A 22,429-nucleotide genomic window follows, 5' to 3' on the forward strand; every position below is an offset into this window, starting at 1 on the left:
ATTGAAGACTACTTCCCACTTTCTCTTCTATCAGGTTCAGTGTGTTCGGATTTATATTGAGGTCTTTAATCCATTTGGACTTGAGTTTTGTGCATGGTGGTAGATATGGATCTATTTTCATTCTTCTAAAGTTGACATCCAGTTATGCCAGCACCATTTGTTGAAGATGCTTTCTTTTTGTGGATTAATATCCGGGTCTTCAGTTTGATTCCATTGATCAATGTCTCTGTTTTTATGCCAATAGCAAGCTGTTTTCATTACTTACTGTAGCTCTGTAATAGAGCTTGATGTCAGGGAGACCCACATCGGAGCACTGGACTGAGCTCCCAAGGTCCAGTTGAAGAGTAAAAGAAATGAAAATATGAGCAAAGAGGTCAAGACCATGAAGAGTTTATCCACTGAAACAGTTTACTTGAGCTAATGGGAGCTCACCAACTCCAGCTGGACTGGGAAGGAACAAGAATAGGACCAAACCAGTCCCTCTGAATGTGGCTGACAGTTGCACTGCTGGGGCAGACTGAGGAGCCACTGGCAGTGGCACTGGGATTTATCTCTACTGCATGTACTGGCTTTTGGGGTTCCTAGTCTTTTTGGATGTATACCTTGCTCAGCCTAGATGTAGTAGGGAGGGCCTTGGACTTTCCACAAGGCAATGTTACTTACTGTCTCTTAGGAAAAGAGGGGGGTAAGATGGGAGGGTGTGTGGAGGGAATAGGAGGAGGGGAGAAAGTGGGAATTTGGGTTGGTTTTTTTTAAAAAAAAAACTAATAAAAAAGAAAAAAGAATTAGGATGATGTGAACTGTGAGTTTGAGTATTAACCGCGGAGGGTCACCCCCTCCACCACTGCTGGATGAATGGACACAGAAAATAGCCCTTCAGCTGGAAAGGCTGTTTGCGCTGTCAAATCCAGTTGCTGTCTTTGCAGTCTCAGGTAGAGGAGCCCTCAGAGGGCCACTGGGATTCAATCTGTAGGGTAAGGACTGTCTTCAATTATGTATACATTATCTTCACCTCGGGACCGGAAAACCACTGCGTTTTGCAAAGCTCCAATCTTAGAGAAACGGAATGCTACCAGGCTGCAGAGAAAAAAAGAGAGAGAGAGATGTTGAAGAAAGAACAAGAGGTTACCTTTCAGGTCTAAGAACTTTCAATCACGATGTATGCTCAGGACTCACAAAAACTCTAACCACACAGGACCCTCCTATACTATTAGGTCATAAAAAAGTTTGTTTAATAGATACCTGAAGAATAGGTTTTTTTAAAAAGAAAAAGGAAGGAAAGAAAGAAAGAAAGAAAGAAAGAAAGAAGGAAAAGAAAGAAAAAGAAAAAATAGCTCATTTTGGAATCCTTCAAGATACTAATGTAATAAAACACAAAAGTGGGAGATCAAGACAGAGAGATACCTTGTCATCAAACCGAGGTACCTAATCAAGATGTGCATTTTGGAACTGAGCTAGATGACTTGTGTGTTTACTTTGTACTGTGATGCTTTAGAAAGACTAAGGAGAGCCTGGTGACCTGAGTGAGATCCCTGGAGCCCACAGAAAAGGCAGAAGGAAAGATCAGCTCCAGGGTGTTGTCCTCTGACCTTCACAGGTGCCACACATTGCCCCCCCTTCACACACATACGCATCATGCTCACAGTGATACAAAGTTTCCTTTGTTTAAAAAGAAAGAGTTTTGAAACTTGCATGGCATCTAACCTAATAATAAGCATGGAGTAGAAGACAGGTCAAATCACAAAGCAGCTACAGTAGCTGGTCTGGGGCACAATTTCAAGACTGCTGTATGCCACACATGCGCAGAAACAGCGTGCACACAAGAAGCAGGAACTGCACTGGAAGGAATTTGGGGAGAGCACAGCAGGTCTTTGCAGTTTGCCCATCCTGACACCTGTGGGAGGGGCTGCAGTTGGGGAGCTCATTCTGTTACTCAGGGTGGGCACAGTGGACTGATTTCGAGCTTCTAGAACTCATGGAGGAGCAAACCAGAGAAGAAAACAGACTAACTCAGGGGTGATGTTTTGACAGTGGGGTTTTGTCATTTGTGACCATTTCTACCACTGAAATGTAGAACCAAAATGAGCATCTCCAGTCGGCCACAGAGGAACGAACACCTGTGCTGAGAATTACAAAGAACCCGAGAAATAAAGCTCCACCCTGCTTGGAACAGTCACACATATAGGGAAACAGGGTAGGGTCAGGACACTCGTGAGTCAGTGTGATGGAACTGACAGAAAAAGTCACAAGAGAATGTCCAGAATGTATGTGTTATGTAGTGGTTAGTTTGGTTTTGTGGCTTCCTTCCTTCCTTCAGTCAGTCAGTCATGTATCATTCATTCATTCATTCATTCATTTGGTTTAGTCAGGGTCTCACCATGTTTCCCTGGCTATCCTGTAACTCCCTACATAGACCCGACTGGCCTGAGCTCATAGAGCACACCTGCCTCTGCCTGCTGAGTTGGAATTAAAGGTGTGAACCACAGCACACCTGCTATTATTTACTTGTTTTTAGACAGTGCTACTAGAAGTCTGGACTGGAATCAAACTTACAATCCTCCTGTGCTAGCTTATTGAGTGTTGAAGTAGCAGTGTGTGCCCCCTTACCCAACTTCTCCCCTCTTCTCTATGTGCTGTGTTTCCCCCAATATTTGTTTTTAAAATTAAAAGTGATTAAAAAGTAGCTTTGGGGACTGAAGAGTTGATCAGCAGTTAAGGATGCTCGTTGCACAAACCAGAGAACCAGAGTTCAGATGCTGCCTCAGGTAGAACATCTCCTGCATGCCTGTAACCCAGCACTGAGGGAGAGAGAGACAGGAGAATTGCTGGGGCTCTGGCTGTTGCCAAAGCAAGCAATGTGAACTGCAGGTCCCAGGGGTACTCTCTATCAGAGGACAAAGTGAGAGATAGAGGAGAACACTCACTGTCCTCCTCTGGCCTCCATGGATGTGTTCCTGCACACTCTCATTCCTGTTCTCTCCATGTCCCTGTTCCCTGTTTCTGCCCCACCTCTACTATCTTACCCTTATCTGTCCCTGTCACATGCAAAAATAAAAATGTGCATTAAATGTTAAAAAAAAAGATGCCTTACCAATACAGGAACAAAATTTATGGACTAAAATAATGCTGTGTTCTTCCAACTCTAAGGAATGGTCCCTTTCCATTTTCAAAATCCATTAGATCGTTTTATATTATTTTATTTACCAGTTAGATCTATAAGCATGGACTGCTGAGGTTGAGGCCAGTGTAGTGTGACCTCATATTTACAAACCTGCTTTTAATCTCTAGGATGAGACTAATTATTGCTCCTACCTTATAGATTTCTTACTGTGAAGGGAAGAAGTGACTGATACGAAGAGCTAACGTATCAGGAACTTCTAATGGACTGGTTCAAGACCCAGTCTATGGCTTGGCTCTTACGCTTAACATAGACCCAGGTAAGTCTCTGCATGGCAGCCTGAAGGACATTGAGTTCTGGCTGAAATACACAGCCCCATGTCCAGCCAATCTTTAGCCAACTGAAAAGAATTAGATGGCTGTAGACTAAGGTAGATAATACTGGAGAGAATAAAAGAGCCCCAAGTACAGTAAACAAGACAAGAACAGTGAAGCCCGGCAAAGCAGACACCAGTGTAGTGAGTGGAGGGGACTGATGTGGAGACACTGGCCATACACAGTTCTGTTGCACTCCCGGCAGACTCAGAAATAATCTTCCTCTAAATCTTATGCTCCCTTGGGTCTTTTCCAAACAACTCACCACCTAGGCATGTCATCCCAGCACACTTCCTCAAAAACACCTATGAGGACTTTTGTACTGGATTATATGCTCTGTCATATATTTTGTCAGTTTATAATAAAATAAATACTCAATGAAAGAAGGCACTGAAGGAAACAAGAATGGGTCAAAGCAACTCCTTCCGTACCAGCTCCAGGAAGCAAAGCTTACAATTCAGTGTCCACTGAGAAGAGATTAGGATCAAGGGGCCTTCTGTGCCTGTCCTACCATAAATACATAAACACAGAATGCAGAAAGTATCTTTGAGAAACGAGGGTAACAAGACTGGGAATCATTAAAATTTATTTGGGGATCCAACCTACAGAATGGAGGCCAACCATTGTGGAACACACCTGTAATCCCAGAGTGAAAGACTGAGACAGAGGCAAGAGGATTGTGAGTTCCAGTCTGGTCTAGCTAATGTAGCAGGTTCCAGGCTAGTCTGGACTACATAGTGAACTCTATCTCAAATCAACCAACCCATCAATGAATCAATTAGTAATGAATGATTTAGTACAAAAGAGAGAATATTCCCATATTTTGTTGGTTCAAAAAGATTCAGCACAATCCATGCCACCTTACCTTAGAGACTGTGACTTGTTTCTCATGTAGATGTACCCTGTATCGGGGTGGGAGGAGATGGGAGAAGATGAAGAGAAAATTGCACGTCATCAGAAACACTCATGACACTGTCCCCTAATCAAGGATGTTGTCTCTATTTTTGATTGAACCGTTCCCAGGTAACTTTGTGTAATTCCTTCCTGTCCTCCACAGGAAGGATCTTCTGTCCATTCACTGGTGTATTCATCCTTGTGGCCTAGTATACTAGAGTGAGAGGGGTAAACTTTTATTCACTGAGACAAACAAAAAGTCTTGATTTTTTTCCTAATGGACTGCCAGAGAACACACCCATAAGGGAAAAATAAAACACTTTGGACTAAGGAAAGAAAGGCACTTGTGCTATTTTACTTAATTTCTAGGTAATTCTCCCATTTAGACATGATCTGATATGTAGCCCAGGCTAGCCACAGACTTTAAGGATGCTGGTATTGCAGTCACATGCCACTACAACCACCTTAAATAATCATTTTGGGTGAACAGCTTTTAAATAATTAGAGGGAACCATCTGAAATCTGACAGGCACATCCTTATTCCCCATCTCCTATGAAGTAGGTTAGTAATGGGCTCATGCATGGTGTTTTGTAAAGTCCATGGCTGCAGTTCATACACAGGGAATGAACTTCACAGAGGGAAACACTGTCTACAGCTGTACAGCTCATGGAAGCAGCATGGAGGCCCAGGTGTCACCTTCAACTATTCCTTTCCAGCATTAGTCAGGGGGCTTCCCACCAATGTCTCATTTGCCTCTTCTACTAAGTATATTCCAGAACATTCAGCAGTATCATTATGGGAAACAAAGAGATCCCAAGAGTAGAACAGGAGAGAACACATCAAAGGTGTTTTAGTGATCTAAAAAAACCTCAAGCATATCAGAATTTTTTCGTGACGTAATATTTAATTTTTTAATGGAGACTATAATGATTCCATTTTGATGGCAATGACTGAAAAACAAAAGACAGGGTTAGGAACAAGAGTGTGGCTGAGGACTGCAACCTATTCCTGTGAGCCCCGCACTGGGATGTTGGAGGCCAGAGGATCCGGATGTTGGGGAACATTCTCAGCTCCCTAGTAAGGTCTGTACCAGTATGGAGTACATGAGATCAAGTTTTACAGAATAGGAATCTTTGGAGACACAGTAACAATGGTTCAAGGTCACTGAGCAGAGCAGTCACCAAGCATCAGAAATCAGTCACAAAGCCTTCTGCATCCTAACTCATCCCTTGGGGGAGGAGAGGGTTTAACATGAGAGCCTTAGATCTGGGGATACACAGGCCATGTGAACTCAAAGCCCCTGCTGCATGTGCAGTTGCTTAAAGAAACCCAGAGATCCCTGTCTCTCCTTCCTTGCAGACAGCTGTGAAATGACTTACTGGTGATAACCACGGTGCACACAAGCAGCAGCAACAGCAGGGCAGCGATGGGGATGCTGATGTAGAAGCCGCTAGTCATGTTCTTCTGCGCCTTCCATGAAGGGCTCAATTCCTAAGGAAACAATAAATAACATAACAGTAGCAATAAATGAAGAACAGTAAATACAAGAGACACCAAGTGAGAGGAACAGAAAGCACATGCGAAACCTTAACCTAGACTCTAGGTCCTAGAGATTCATCTTTGCTTACCTGTGACTAGTCCGGAATATGCAGGAAGACCCAAGGATCTGAGGTGGTAAGGGGCAGTGGAACTCTGAGACAATGTGAAATCAGTGTCTTTGGTGATGATGGAAACTATGGTGGTCTATGTTGCTCGAGGCAATTACCTGGGTAGATGCCTCAGTCAAAATTCTAATCATGTGGGTTCATACATCATGTATATGATTATGTCTGTCTTAATAGTCAAAAGGTATTTCCTAAATGTATCATCTTATGATATAAAAAAATAGATCATTTCTAAGTTAACTTGCTCTCAGTGTGTTCAGCTCTTAGTCTGGTCCTTCATCACAGACCCTACTTGTCTTGTAAATGCAACTCAAGATTCCATACAAATAATAGCAAATGATCAGCATGGAAGTATATATACACACAGACAGACTTGGCAGATTAAAGTTTTTAGGAATATATTTATGTATTAAATATGAATATATGTAATATATAGTACAAGCATATACAGTTGATAGGTATATGTATGAATAATTACATATATTACTATGCTATATATAATGTACAATAATATATAACATATGAGTTAATATATTTTATATATAAATACACACACATATATATATATGTATATATTAAAAATTAAAGAAACAGAGACCATGAATTATAAAGAAAGCAAGAAGAGGGAATATAGAAGGGTTCGGAGGGGCTGAGAAAAAAAACAGTGCAACTATATCCAACAACTTTCTAAAAATAGTAGACTCTGTTAATGGTTGCAATCTGATTACTACTGTATGATCAGATAGAAATACAGAATCTCCCTACTGCCCTGGTACAGGTGATCAGGGATGAGCACACACTGAAATTAGCAGGAGACAGGCTGGGCAACAGGTGAGACCCCTCTAAGAACTTGGCACTAATCTACTAACCCTAAACAGAGCCCATGGCTGGTTTAACTGTGAGGAAAAGGAGACCAGAGCCCGTGTGCGAGCCTCGTCTCTGGAGTCAAAATTCAGGTTCCTCTGTTCTGTTTAGTCAGAGAGAGCATGGACAAGGTAGTTAAGCTCCGTAAGTGCTGTCTCTACGAACTCAAACATCAGTGGGTTCTAAGGCAAGGGATTCTCAGGTATTTAAAAAAAAAAGATTTATTTATTATGTATACAGTGTTCTATATGCTTGCAGGCCAGAAGAGGACAGCAGATCTCATCTTGGATGATTGTGAGCCACCATGTGGTTGCTGGAAATTGAACTCAGGACCTTTGGAAGAGCAGGCAGTGCTCTTAACCTCTGAGCCATCTCTCCAGCCCCTCAGGTATTATTCTTGACAAACATTGTGGGAAATATAGATGAAAATAAGGTTTGTTTGTTGTTCTGACAGCGTCTCCTGATCACTTGCTGTTTTGAATCTCACTTGTTGACAATGACCTCGGACCTCTGATCCTCCTTCCTAAACCTCCTGAGAGCTTGGACTGCACGTGTCTACCCTGCCCACGGAACATTTACGTCAGAACATGTTCCTGATTATGAATGGCAGCAATGCTTATCTTTTCTCAGTAATCTTCACAATTTTTCTTCGACCTTTTAATGAAACAGAGTCCATGAAGTTGACCTCCTGGTTCAAGATGTATGCTACTATTGATAGACCTGGGGGTGTACACTTTACTTCTAGGACCTGAGAGGTGGCAGCAGGAGGGTCAGGAGTTCCATATCCTTCCCTGGTACATAGAAAGGTCAAGACCAGCCTGAGCTCCATGGGATTCTGCCTCAAACAAACAAACAACATCCTGAAAGCAAAACTGTGAGCTGTTGTGCATTGGTTTCAATGCAACTAGGGACAGCTTCACATCTTCAGAGTCTACAGCTTATTCTGAATTTAACTCTAAGTTATTCCTTTGTTCTGCTAAGCTTGGATAACTGAGGCAAGAACAACCTTTGACACGCAGTGCTGTTTTATTTTATATGGAGTCAAATGTCTGCTCCCTTAGCAGCACACACTTACTGGTGTCTGATATTTAACTAGTACACACAGATTCTTTCCACAACTACAAGACCACTGGGTGCTAATGTCAATTAGGTCATTATATTTTTATTGTCAGGATGGGCACGTGACACAGGCCTGTAATCCCAGTACTCAGCAGGCTGAGGCAGGAAGATTATGAGTTCTAGGCCAGCCTGAGGTGTGAAATGAGATGATGTCTCAAAGAATAGAAGTAGTTGGTGGGATTCAATCATACAATTTCAACTCATAAAAGACAGAGGCAGGAGGGCCAGAAGTTCAAGGTCATCATCAGCTATGCAGTATGTTCAAGGTCAGCTGGGTTACATGAGATTCTTACAAAAAAAAAGAGAAACTTTCAGCTGGGTGGTGATGGCACATGCCTTTAATTCCAGCACTCAGGAGGCAGAGGCAGGACGTTTTCTGTGAGTTCCAGACCAGCCTGGTCTGCAGAGTGAGTTCCAGGACAGGTTCTATAGCTACAGAGATATCCTGTCTCAGAAAACCAAAGAAAAGCAAACTTACTTTCAGCCTTTATGTGTGATGTTCTGATTGTCAATAGGTATAAATGTCTTTGGCCGTTTGACCCTGTAGAGATATGTCCACTTTGAAGTGTCTTGATACTTGATGGTTTTTGACGGTTCCAACCCGGGGCCTTGCACATGCTAACAAGGGTGTTGCTACTTCTAACAACTAAATCATCCTCACAACCCCCTGTCTCGCTGTTTAATTACCTTAATCATGATTTTTTTTCTGTGCTAATTTTACACACTAAAACAAATCTTGTTTCTTCCTGTAGCCAAAAGAGAAAACTTCTATTGATAGATTTATTTTGACTGTTTGTAGACGTAGAACTCTGTCAAGAATTCTGGAATCAGAGTGCCTTAGATTTTTCTCAAGCTTAGTATGCAGAAACTCCAGGAAGAATCATGCAAAATTTAGAATGTCTTAAGGACTTAATAGCTCATGTGGAGGTTTGTGTATGGAAAAAATATCACTAGTGGGCTCTACAGAGAATGGTCAATGGGTAGAAAAGCAATATAGGGGCAGTAAATGAAATCTTGAATTTAAACATCCTATGTAAGGATCATATTTTTTTAAATTTCTTCATTTTTATACATTTATATATTCATTCTTCTATAGTTTTGAGGCACCATCTCACTATTTAGCCCAAGTTGCCTAATGGTCCAGGCTGGCCTCAAACTTCTGATATCATTAATTAACTTCCTAAATCCTAAGACTAAGGAAGAAACCAGTATATCTGATCCGTGTCTTTTCTTCATTTTTTTTAATGCGGCTATCTGTGAACTAATTTTACAGACAAAAATCTTTAAATACAATTGTTTCCCAAAAAACCGTAAAAGCAAATACAGCTAATAAATTGGAGGAATATGCTTACAGTGTAATTATTCCAAGAGTCGTCTGAGGATGTCACGGTGTTATTCCAATCTGTTCAACAAGAGAGAAAATTAATTATATGTACAAGAATTTAGATGTTTTTACTACATCTGTAAATATAACCCACAAGGCCAATGTGTCTTATATCATGTAAGGGTGGGATTTAATATGGCAGGAGACTCACTGAACAGCAAATTTTGAACATTTAGGTGTTTAAAGTGTATTTAAAATGACTATTTTTTTATAACAAGGAATCTATTATTTTTATTGTTTTTATGTGTGTATGAATGAAACACAGAGTCCTCTTTCCACTGATATCTGGTATATAAAAGGTTTGTAATATCCTGACAAGGAGCCCCTTAATTACATTTTACGGATGAAGAAGAAGACATCAGATGACTTCATATTTCTAATTTTAGCAAGTGACAGACACTTCTGCTGTCAGTGTACACACAATGCCCACACAATGAGTGGAAACACTACGGGTCTATCGGAGTCCCCAACAACTGCCAAAGCTGACATCGCCCAGCACAAGTAAAGTTGAATGACTCATAGCCCCCCTCATTTCTCACTTCACTCTGTTTACATTTCACTCTCTGTGAGAGCCTTACAAGGAGCAAAGGCAATGACTAGGTGTAGGTAGCATCTACAGTCTGGGCTCTGTTTGTGACCTAGGCCTTTAAGTAAAACCAAATCAGAGAAAACTTGAATTCAATACTGACCACGTTCATTAGCAAAGTGACCTCATAATCAAGTTGCTGCAACTTGATTATGCAACACTTGGGAATGCACACATGAGCACTCAACACTGTTATTGTTGTTATATGATGAAAGGAGCACAGTGAACGCTGTGGAGCTCACTTTAGAAATATCATACCGCTTGTGTAATGAGGGCCATTCAACAACTTCTCTAAAGAAGTGTGCCTGGAATAGGGGACAAATGGAAAGGCGTGTGTCTCAAAAAGGAACTAAAGAGTTCCCCCAATCTAGCAGTGACATAAATTACTATGAAATAATGAAATGGGATGGTGTGTAAGGTTCTTGGCAGCACAGCCACAAAAGGTAGGTGGTGGCCCATGTGACACCCAAATCCCTTTCAATCCTAGTATTTCTTGTTTTTGCAGAATGTTCACCAAGGTAGAGATTCCCTGTGCACAGTAAGGACTCACCCTGAGCCTCAAGTTACAAGGCCAAAATGCCAGCAGTCTCAAGGAAACCAGAGACCCAGCTGCTTCCTTCCCTGCTCCACTCTGCAAAGCTCTCCTCTGACCAGGGTTCGGTGACATGACATTACAGAGTCTGAACCCCCTCCTTACTTCTTCTTCACACCTGGGAACAGTGGCAGAGAGCGGCTTCTGCTGCCTTGTGTTTGGATTTAGTTTCATCTTGTTTTTCTGCCTGGAAACAGTTTACACTAAAGATTTCCCTCTCAACATCCAAAGGTCACCATTACCTAATCCTTCCTGGCTCTGTGGGTTCAGTTGTGGCTTTAAATTAACTAGGGCTCCTTTGTGCAGAGATGATACTTCTTGTGCGTCTCCAAGGGAAGAAAAGGGAAAACCAGCCCCATCAGTCCTCTCACAAAGGATCTTACACTGCGCACGAACATCTTACTTTTATATCCTAATCACCTTCCAGATGACCTCAGCGCTTAATTATACATTACCAAAGGAAATTATGGGGACACATTCAGATGACACTGTGATTTCCCTCATGAACCTAAAATTGACAAGGCAGGAGAGGAGACTCTTTGCTGTACACATCTCCATCTTACAGTCGCCAGAGTGTTTGCCTTCTCCCTAGACGGGGCTTTCAACCCTCACCTGCAATTCTTTAGGAAACAAAACAACAACAACAACAAAAACACCCTAAGATTACACTAAAACACCCCCAAGAGGTCGTATGGACTCATGAACCAACACTTCTCTCTGTCTTAGTTTTCACTGATGTCAATCACCTATCCATGTTCTCCAGACTCAGCCCATGAGCCCATCCCCTGATGCAGGCAGAAGCTAAGTCTTGAAAAGTTCTGTCAACCCTGAGAGATTCTTGTAGTTCTTCAGTGTGTGCAGTTGTCTGGAACCAAGGGTTTTCTCACAAATCCTAAGTTCCCCTGCCTAATTATAGTCTAGAGGTCTCTGCACACTTAGCGAGAGCCCCAGTACTTCAGGGTCCTCCTGCTTGAAAGTACCTGAAGGCCAGCGAGAGGAGAGGGAAGTCTATACCTCCCGTCATATTACCCTAACAATAAAAACAAAAAGCTCTGTGGCTTCTTCTCTTTGTAGAATCCAGCCCTACCCCGGGAGATGCACAGATTTTAGGAAGCTTTGGGAATCCCTCTAAGAGCTATTTTTTCACTCCTAGATAATAATGTGAAGCTATGCTTGCCTTCAGGATGACAAATTGAAGCATGAACTATATGGCTTCTCTCTAAAATCTGAGCATGTTAAATCATGTCCTAAAATATTGAATTTGATGTGTATTTTTTATCCCTAAAAGGGCGTATGATGGACTTTTCATGCTACATGAATAAACTGAGAGATCCTTAAGCAAAACTTTGCAAGGCATTCACTGCTCTTGAAAAGGGTGGTATACGATATCTTTCCAGTGAGGATGTGGAAACAGTACAAACCCTCCAAACATCCCTGCTCATGACCCGGGAGTCAGAAGAACCAGCTTCCAACTCAAGGGACCAGGGACAGAGTCTGAGTCACTCTCTGTCTTCATGTCTTCCACCATGAACTGCCAGTTCCTGTCACTATAGAAGAGGGACAGATCACAGCTATACAGGACATAATTGTCAGAGAATTAAGTACTGCTTCATGGAGCGTGGTACATGCCACCTGATGATCAGGAAATGCTAAATGTCACCTTCCCTGAACTATGGCCTCAGCTGGATGGCCCAGTTTCAGAATGAATGTCAAGGGTCAAGAGCCTCCCTACCCTGACTCTAATTCTCAGTCTTTATTTAGACTTTCAGTACAAAGTCATGTTCAACTGATCCAGATTCCATCAGCTTTGCTAGATCAATGATCCACCATTGATCTGGCCAGGGTGAATCCCGGGAAACAGAGAGATGGTGCCCTCCATCTTCAGGCTCTTACTCAGCAGAGGGTGAATGCAACTTAAGACTAGAAATTACAGACTTTGTGAGACATTGTTGGGACACAGCTAAGAACTCTTCACCTCTATTATACTTCTATCTTGACTCAGTGTCTGTGTCCTACAGACACTTATAAGAAGGACAGTGGGTCTGAACCACATTGAGTTTTACCTGGTGTGTGAGTCTGCATGTGCGCTGGTGTTGTAGGAGTAGAGGTGGAGACTCTGGATGATGCTGGTACATGTGTGGGTCCTGTTGACAGAGTCGTGGGTCTCGCTGTAGTTGTGGGTCTCCCTGTAGTTGTGGGTCTCCCTGTAGTTGTGGGTCTTCCTGTAGTTATAAGTCTCCCTGTAGTTGTGGGTCTTCCTGAAGTTGTGGGTCTTCCTGTAATTGTGGGTCTTGTTGGAGGACTTGTTGGAATTTCTGGATTCGGAAATCAAGATGAAACAAGGATGAGTTAACAAGAAAAGAGAAGAGCTTATGTTGTAGTTGTAGCACCAGCGAGAGGCTCCCCACCCCCAAGGTTCCTCTCCTGAACCCACATCTTTGTCACTGACCAACTAGGACAGGGAATGGAGGCAGCTCCCCAAAAGGAGGCAGCTGTTCCGACAGCATGGAGATGGGAATACAGCCCAGGATCCTAAGGACACTTTATAAATGACAACGGTCAGGTCCTCAGATCTCTCAGCATCTCTGAGACTGAGAGAGTACAGGGGACTAGGAGTTCTCTCAGTAAAGACTGCCCTCACCCACAGTTTCCAGGCCCAGCATGTTCTCTTCAGTCATTCCTGAGAGGACACAGCATACAGCCCTGCATCACACAGCATACAGCCCAGCACACACATCCCACACGAATCACAACACAAATGGGATTTGCACATTTGGGGAAAGAGTGGACATTGACTTCTATGGTTTCTTCCAATCTAAGAGAGACAAGCTGAGTACCCCTTATCCAAAAAATGCTTGGTACCCAGAGTTTAAATATTTAAGTCTTCCTTAACAGTTTAGAATACCTGAAATATAAGTAACACCTTATGTGTCAGGCTCAGGTATAAACATGGATTGATGCAGTATTCATAGAGCTACACATTACATATATACCTTAAAGATAACTTTATAAACTGTGAATAATGCTGCACGTGATAGTTCCATGGCATTGAATTATCCAGGTGTATTATCAAGTCTGTGCTCAAAAAGATCCAGATTTTAGAGCACTGTAGACTTTCGATGTTTGAGTTAGTCAGGTCCAACCTACAATTCACAAATCAACAGCATCTGAAGCGCTATAAGCCTCCAGGCAGCTGCTGATGGTCTCAGAGTGCAGGGTTCTAAGTCAGGAACTAAGGCAAAGTGGTGCTGGCATCACACAGTCAGCCAGGACTCGAACTGTGTCAGCAGACATGTCATCCCTGCAAGTTATCTCCCTCGATCTTAACCCTGCTAGCTACAAAACAAGACCTCAACAATGAGGAATAATTGCTTTGAAAACTCTTCTTTATGTGGGCTACTGTTCTAATTCCTCAATCCACTGTGTGTTTATCTTTAAATAATCAAACCTGTAGTGTTCCTACCATGTGTAGGGAGATGGATGTGGAGCATCCCCCTTAAATTCAATACACATATTCATTCATTTATTAGTGTGTTTGTGAGATGTCACAAATGTGGACATCAGGGAATGACTCTGCAGAGTCTGTTCTCTCCTTCCACCATGAGGGCCTAGGGATTGAACTCAGGTCACCAAGCTTAGCAATGGGCATCTTTCCCCTCTGAGCAGCTCACTGGCCCTCAGGCCACTTTTATGTAGAGGGTCAGACATAAGTGTTTTTGTCACAGGAACATAAAAATGAGTGTTCAGGAGCAAGCCTTTGTGTCAATCATTTTGAAAGTCATTACTAACAACATAGCAAGGAAGGGCTGTGGGGTGTGCTGCAGTAAATTTATCCACACTAGCGAGTGGGTCTGCTACAAACCTGGCCTGGTTAGTTTGCTGACCAATCTAATGTGTAGGCAGAGGCTTGAGCACAATACAAACCCTCCCTGGAGAGTAGAAATCTCTGAAGGAGAGAAAGGCAAGCATGGGAACAATCTTTCTGAAGACTCACTATGAGACCAACCAGGAAAGAATCAACAGCTCAGGAGCTGTGGTGCTCTTGCTCTGGGGAGTTATTCTCCCAGGTAGATGGGATGTCCAAAGGAGCCAATAAGGGCAGAGGGAAGGGTAGTCCAGTGTGCTAAATCATGAGAAAACATCGACTTGGTTGTTAGGAGATGAAGCAGAGTTTCTGGCTCACTTACAGACTCACTCAAACAGTGACTTTATACGCACTGACCTGTTAACAAATTTCTAAACTCATAAAACCTTAAGTTAATGAACTGAAATTAGTTATTTTATGCTACGATGCCATGCCCAACCCCCTTTTGGTGCTGGGGCTATAACCCCAGGGTTTTAGGCAGGAACGTGCGCTAGACAAGCACCTTCCGAAGCTACAACCAGAGCCCTTACTTGGTTATTGTGTTTGCAGTTCTAGGGAAGCCAAGGCTTCAGATATGTCAGACAAATTTCTACATATCACCTAAGGGAGTTCTTTTATAAGAGACTTCTCTCTTCCTCCCCTCCCCTGCTCCCCCCTCTCTCCTGTGTGTGTGTGTGTGTGTGTGTGTGTGTGTGTGTGTGTGTGTGTGAATGTGGGTTTATTCTCGTGTGAGTGGGTACCCTTGGAAGCCAGAGTCATTAAACTTCATCCAGGTAAATAATACAATTTTACAACTGTAATAGGTACTTGGAACCTTAGGTCTCTTCCCCATTTCTGTCTCTATACATCATTCTCTGCACACCCTGTCTCAAAAAACAAAAAATAGAGAAAAGAAGAAAGAAGAAAAGAAAGAAAGGCAGAAAAGAATGAAGGGAGGGAAGGAAGGAAGGAAGGAGGAGGGAGGGAGAGATGGAAGAAGAGAGGGAGGGAGGGATGAAGGCAGAAGGGAAGAAGGAAGGAAGGAAGGAAGGAAGGAAGGAAGGAAGGAAGGAAGGAAGGAAGGAAGGAAGGAAGGAAATGTAATGAGTCCAGATTTGGGGCTTTCGTTAACTTCTTACTCTTAGAATATAGGCTTGAACCTTTAGACCAGATCCCACAGTCTGAATAGGTCAAGCCCCACCCCCTCACTGCTCTGTGAAGCAGCTAAGAGACTCTATTATGTGCCCTAACAGCTGCCCTAGATTATTGGACCTAACCAAGATCTGGCTGCCCCATACTCTGTCATTTATGCTACGGTGAACTAAATCACATGATAGGAAACTTTCCTCCTGAATGAAAAAAAAAAAAAAAAAGAAAGGAAAGGAAAGGAAGACATGACTACTCCTACCTATGTTGGAGGGGATGGTTTATCATAGATATGGGGGAGAAAACAGACAGAGGCATCCAAAAAGGGTCCAGAGTGGACATGACCGGCAAAATGAACTGGCCATGTGAGGAAAAGGGAAGCCAGGAGCCAAGATTGGTGACCAAGAGGTCAAGAACCCCAAAGGGGCCTGTATAGTCAAAATGGCTGGGAAGAGCAGCTTGGGAAAGAACAGCCCAGTCCAGCCCTGGGCTGGAGAATTGAGAGAAGAGGTGGGGTGCGCCAGGTACTGGCCTTGCTGAGAAAAAAGTAGCCAGTGTCTGCTTTGATATGTTAGTAAACACCTTAGTTAGCCTTAGCCCTGGGACCTAGCACGTAGAACTGCCACCACTAAAAGATTATAACAAGCCTTACTTTCCCTTGCTCTGGGGACCAGCCTGAGACTCCTCAGGGGTAATGCTGAGAGGATTATTTTGCAGGCTGCTCTGTGAGGAGGATGCTCTGTCTGCCCTGCTATTCCAGTAATGGCTGCTGTCTCTAGTCCTCCTCATCTCTGTCTCCCTCCCACACTCCTGCTCTTAATGAAGCTCCTCTCCAGGTTGCAAAGAGAAGGCCCTCCTTTCCTGGAAGCCTCTTCATACCCAATCAAGGAATGAAGTTGATTGTATCGTTTCTGTCTAATGCTCTCCCTCCCAGCTGGAGGGCTGATCTCGGCCTTGAGGCCTCCTCATTCTAACAAAGCTCATTGGACAGAATTGTGTGTCTGCGTCCTTTAGGGACTAACCGCTGTTCCTCATGCTATTACACTGCCGAGTGACCGTGAACAGATATTGGAGGGACTATTCTCCTATCAGGACATTTCCATTGTTCAAGCAACACATTGTGTGATATGCTATGATGTGATTTCAAAGGCCCAAGGCAGGGCAGACAGGGACTATAACTCTCCACCTATACTTGTGGTCTGTGTAGAGCCCAGGGTTTGGCCACTGGCAGGATCAATAGAGACCAGCCAGGAAGTAGGCCTGAGTTGCCATTTACCATAAGACAACATCTCTCTCCAGGAAAAGCCACAAACTGAGACCATCTAGGTACCACCCAGGCACATCCAAGGGGTTGTTCTAACATGCCAAAGGAAATACCTACCTAAACTTCCAGCCATTGTGGATGAGATCACCTAAGGTCCCTTAGGCCAACACACTCCCTTCCCTTTTCACCAAGACACCCCTAGACAAATGTCAGCCAGCGAGGGGTCCTGAATCTTATAAATCTCCCACCTCAACCTCTGCCACAATAAAACACCCACCCCAACTGAGCTCCAGGCTCTCCATTCTTGTACACACAGAGGGTCCAAGATTGAGCTTGAATAAAGGCTCTTTGTTTTTGCATGTAGATTCGGATTCCTTGGAGGTCTTTGGGGGACTCCACAGTCTGGGCATAACAGCCTGTGCTCAGCAAGGTCAGCTGACCCTTGTCGAAGTCAGCTCATCAATGCAGCCGCCTGCTTTTCAGGTTAGAGCTGTTGTGCTTTTATTGTGCTGGGAATGGGTGATTACCATTCTAAGATAAAACCACGGGAAAGAGGCAATTCTTAAAATCCACATACTTCTAGTTTAAAGCCCCCCCCCCACTGTGTTTCAGGAAGGAGAATGGATGCAGTTTCACGGACCAACAAGACTTTCCCAAGTACAGTTAGGACGTGAATCCCAATTTAGCTCATGGTCTTGAATTAAGATTCATTTTAGGACTTCATCTATGCAAATAAATTTGTTCAGTGCCTCTAAAGAGAATATTTAAGGCTGGGTTTGGTGGCACGTGCCTGTGTTCTCAACACTGGACTCGAGGCAGGAGGATCCAGAGAGCATGGCCATCGGAGGACAGCCTGAGATACAGGAGAGTTTGTCTTTACACAACTCAAAAGCAAGCGTCTAATCAAACATGTTCATAAGAACTTTGTGTTTCCTTGTTCTAGGAAGAGAACGAATTATTAGCAAACAGAGGACACAGCCTACTTACATGAAATAAAGAAAGGAAACAAAGAAAGCTTACCTGGTTTGATTTCCAATGAAAAGGTCACTTTTTGATCATTGAACCATCCAAGGACCTCCACACGACAACAGTACAGACCACTGTCACTCTGGACAGCGTTCTCTATTGTCAAGGACACGTTTCCTCCCGAAATATTCCCCTTTAGCTGGTATCTGCTGTTCTTTTGATAGGTGACGCGGTATCCATTGGTCCAGATAAGTGTGTTCGCACAACGAGAAGATGGGCATCCACCTTGGCCCCAGCATGTGGTAAAGATTCCACCACGTGTTGAGTAAGTACACGGCAGTGTGACAGGGTGACCCACTACCCCCTTCACTACTACATAAGAATCCACAGCACCTGTGGTGTAAGAAGCGGGGAAGGGGAAAAAATGGAGAGTTAGTACCCAACATTTTCCCAAAATTTTGCTGTTGTTCTTAGGAAAAAATTATGGGATGGGTGGGCTGCAGTCCCTTTTTTATTGTTTTGTTTCACTATTTGATTGGTTTGTTTTGTTTTGTTTTGTTTTGTTTGTTTGTAGGCATAAAAGGGAATGACAACTTCATTTTTGTGGTTGTTATCATTTGGTTTTCTGAGCCAGGATCTCACTTTGTATCCTTGGCTGCCCTGGAACTTGCTGCTTGAATGGGGCTAACTTCAAACTCCCAGAGCTCTGCTGCCTCTACCTCCCCAATCCTATGATTAAATGTCCAGTTTTACTGCTTGAATTTGAAGACTGTAAACATTTTAGTATATTCTTCCTCAGTGTGAACACTTAATAAATACATATATGAGCAAAACGACTTATCTATGGCATGATATTCACTCAATTTTCTTCTTCAGAGTGTGCATTTCTTTCTATGTCTCATGCTGGCTGAAAAATTACAGTCCTCCCACCTCTGCCTCCTGAGTGTGGGATACTTAGTATATGCCATTGAGACCAGCTCAAATGTTTCATTTTTGAACATTTTTAAACTTTATTTCAGTAAATAAAGCGGGTAGTGCTTGTAAACCCAGAACTTAATAGTAAATCCAAAACTCCCTTGTATACCCAGAACTCATTTGTATTCCTAGAACTTACTTGTATACCCAAAACTCACTTGTAGTACCAGAACTTGAGAGGTAGAGGGAGGAAGATGAGGAATTCAAGGACAACTTCAGCTAATAATAAATTCAAGACAGGCCTAGATTTTGGAGACCCCCTCTCAAACTATCCCCCCTCTTCCTCCATAGTGCTAAGACAACAAAATCGCTAAATCTCCCCCATTTCTAGTCAAAGAGAAGAGCCAGGGCTTTGGAACAGCAATGTTGGCTTCAATCAGAACTTTAGTAACTTCAAAGTCAATATTCAGAAAGGGTTTTAGAAAACCACCTGGAGAGTCAAGCAATGGTGGTGCATACCTTTAATCCTAGCACTCAGGAGGATGAGGCAGGTGGATCTCTGTTAGGTCAAGAGCTCTAGACCAGCCTGGTCTACAGAGTCAGTTCCAGGACTGGCTCCATAGCCAAGGAGAAACCCAGTCTCAAAAAAAAAAAGAAAGAAAACCACATGAAGGGACTGAACATTATTCTGAACTTTATGATTAGCCCTTTAGAAACAAAAAACTAATCAAACAAACAAAGGCAGAGGTCCCTTCTTATAAGTTGGTGACACTGCAGAACTTGAACAAAACCCACTTGTAAAGTAAGACCACACCGCCAAAGAATATGCAACCAATAACTTAAAGATGCAACTTTAAAAACTGAAACAATTACGTATAATTTTTGTGGGATGGTCGAATAGAATTCTCAGTGACAACAGCTTCAAAGGTTGCCTTTAAAGCAACTCTGAGGACTGAGAATGGAGTTCCATGATACAGGGCTTAGGCTAGCCCGTGCTAGCCCCTCTTGTTGGATCGCAGTACTGAAAATAAACAAATAAGCCAACAGAAATACAAAACAATGAACTATGATATTCTCTAACTAATCATTTATCTGCAGGCCTAGGATGAGAGTCTGGAACATGATCGAAGAAAACACAGTCCTAATTATATAAAATGAGCATATTTCTTCCTGATGCATACATTACTTGATTTGTCAAATACCTTGTTTAGGATCACAAACAAAATACATGCTATTTTCATTAAGTCATAGAAATATATTTTATTTCTCACCAGTGATCTCAGCTCTTAGGAGAATCTCAGATCTAGACAGGAGGATCAGAAGTTTGAGGTGATCCCCAGCTAGCTATGGAGTCGTGGGCCAGCCTGGACTAACCTAGAACCTGTCTCAAAGCCAATTATGGTGCTCCTTCTATTCTCCCTCCTATAGAAAGCTTTGAATTAAAACGTTTTTAAGATAAATAATTGAAAACAGTTTAAACAAGCAAAAATGCACAAAGAAATAAAATGAAGGCTGATTTTGACCAGCCATCCTGCATGGAAAACACTGTTTCCGATTTTTTTATTAACCATTGACTATCACATGCATGCATGTGCAATCAGGCCATACTTGTGTATCCCATGCATGCACATATTCCTGTCCCTTGCCTGGCATGTTCTTGAGGATCATGTTTATTTAGCCATATGTTTTGAAATTCATACAGGTAAAGCAAATTTATCTGGGTCTTTGCTCATTGCATAACCCATGATCAAAAAAGTCCAAGGATTGTCATCTCTTCTGGCACCTCTGGCCTCCCCAGCATCCCCAGCTCATCCACTCACTTACCTGGGAGAAGAAGTATGAGGCCTGAAATAAAGACTTGAGGCTGCATCATGGTGGTGACCTGGAGGACAATGAGGAGACGCTCTGGTTGCTGTGGCACTCAGCACACTGTACTCAGGCAGGGCTGCATTCTGACTGTGACTCACACAGGCCTCTCTGCCAGGGACCCCTGTCCTCCCCAACACCCTTTTCTTTCCTGGTCCTTCCTCACATACAGCCAGCAACCTCACTTCTGGTCATGACATACATAAGGCAGCACACAGAGAAATCTGGAGGCAGAGACAAGAGTGTGTTCTCTTGGTAGAACTCTGAGCAGAGACCAGCCCTCTAATGGCAAAGATGCACTTGCCTCCCAGTGGACACAGAGTTGCTTCTGCCCAGTAGATACAGGAGTTGGTCCCTAAATCTCAACCACCTTAATCACTAGCAAGGTGTCCTGAGCCAGAGTGCTGCTGCACATGGTATCTGAGGCCACATTTTCCTGGGGAACGTCTAGAGACACCCAGAAAAACACTAAGTATAGATCAAAACCTTCCATTCAGAGAGCCCCGCCATGCCTAGATTTCCTCCTAGGTAAAATAGCACTAATGTTTGCTCAGTTTTTGGAGAATCTGCTGTTGAAGGAGACAATGGGTTACTTACACACAGGCACCAAATCCTCATGGAACTCCTTAGGCAACTACTTTTAAACCTAGTTATAGAGGATGTTGCGTGTCTTCAGAGTTCAATATCTGGATTTAAACGTTTGCCTCTTAATTGGTAAACCATAAAAACATGAGTAAGCCTGCCTGGTACTTCATTAACTCCACTTCTAGTCAGAAGAATCCTTGACTTCCTCTCAGAGAGGAAAGTGTGTCCTGTTACCAGTCTTCAAGATGGTAATAGCTTTCACGAATCTTCCATGAGCTCAGCATCTCCTGGCCTGGGCCCTGCACTATCACACTAACTTAGAAGAGATCAGAAAACTAATGCTGCAAACTGGTGGCCAAACAATGATCGTAATGGACATCTCAAACGTCTTATTTTTTTATTGGAAGATAACTCCAGAACATATAAAACCAGCATGAGACACAACTATTTTACTTTCTTATCACGGTTCCAACCATCCTGTCCCTTTAGAGTTCTATTGAGGAAGGGTGGTGAATTCGGGCATTCACTGCCTCACACAGTCTGCTACCCTTCTTGACACAAACTGTCACTGAGCCATCCCACAGGGTGTCCTATCACCTACTTACTCATAAAATGAAGGGAACAGACATTGATGGTTAATAGCTTTCCAGGTTCCCAAAGGAAACCTTCTCCACATTCTGAATTCAACTGAGTAGCCAGGTGAGTTCTACAATAGAGTAAGTGTCTTGCTGATGGCTGGAAATCCTTTTCTTTTCTGTCTTTATATGCTTGAGAAGAACATACTAGAGGCCACCGAATTTTAAACTGTAGTTTATTGTAAAAGACCTGTGAAGATCCTGTAGGGAGACTTTGGAAGGCTGAAAATTTGTAATTCAAGAGCCTTAATAGCATAAATTCTCTCTGTCCCCCTCAGTGGCCATTTACTACCAACCCCTGCATCTCTGCTAACATCCTGTGACAATCAGGAACAACTTCTGGAATGTATTGTTACATTTTCACACAGTCAGCTTCCACCAACCCTATATCTAAGTATTATAGAACACCAGAAATCTAGTGAAGAGATTCCTGGGTTCTGTTGTGTCCCATCTGCCTGATGTTCCCACCAGGATCCTTGGTAAATGCATCAGTTTCTGACTTACTTTTGTCCTGGGACTATAAAAGTTCATGTAACCCCTCCACAGTGGAGCATGAAATTCATGATAAAACGATCTGTGCCTCACTCACTAAAAACTAGATCGCAATAATGC

General features: G+C 42.9%; 1 protein-coding gene across 1 annotated transcript; it reads right to left on the reverse strand.

The window, feature by feature from the left end:
• Positions 1-390: 390 nt before the first annotated feature.
• LOC125401555 (hepatitis A virus cellular receptor 1 homolog) lies at positions 391-21,287 on the reverse strand. The gene is made up of 8 exons (XM_048435868.3): positions 21,195-21,287; positions 20,556-20,613; positions 17,871-18,209; positions 12,660-12,911; positions 9,387-9,436; positions 5,767-5,878; positions 4,358-4,394; positions 391-1,077 (listed from the first exon to the last, which is right to left on the reverse strand). Exons 1-8 carry the CDS (start codon positions 21,213-21,215, stop codon positions 963-965), a joined length of 984 nt encoding a protein of 327 aa, XP_048291825.3. The 5' UTR covers positions 21,216-21,287; the 3' UTR covers positions 391-962.
• Positions 21,288-22,429: the final 1,142 nt, after the last annotated feature.

The sequence above is a fragment of the Myodes glareolus genome, chromosome 9, assembly GCF_982192425.1.
Source record: "Myodes glareolus chromosome 9, mMyoGla1.1, whole genome shotgun sequence".
NCBI lineage: Eukaryota > Metazoa > Chordata > Mammalia > Rodentia > Cricetidae > Myodes > Myodes glareolus.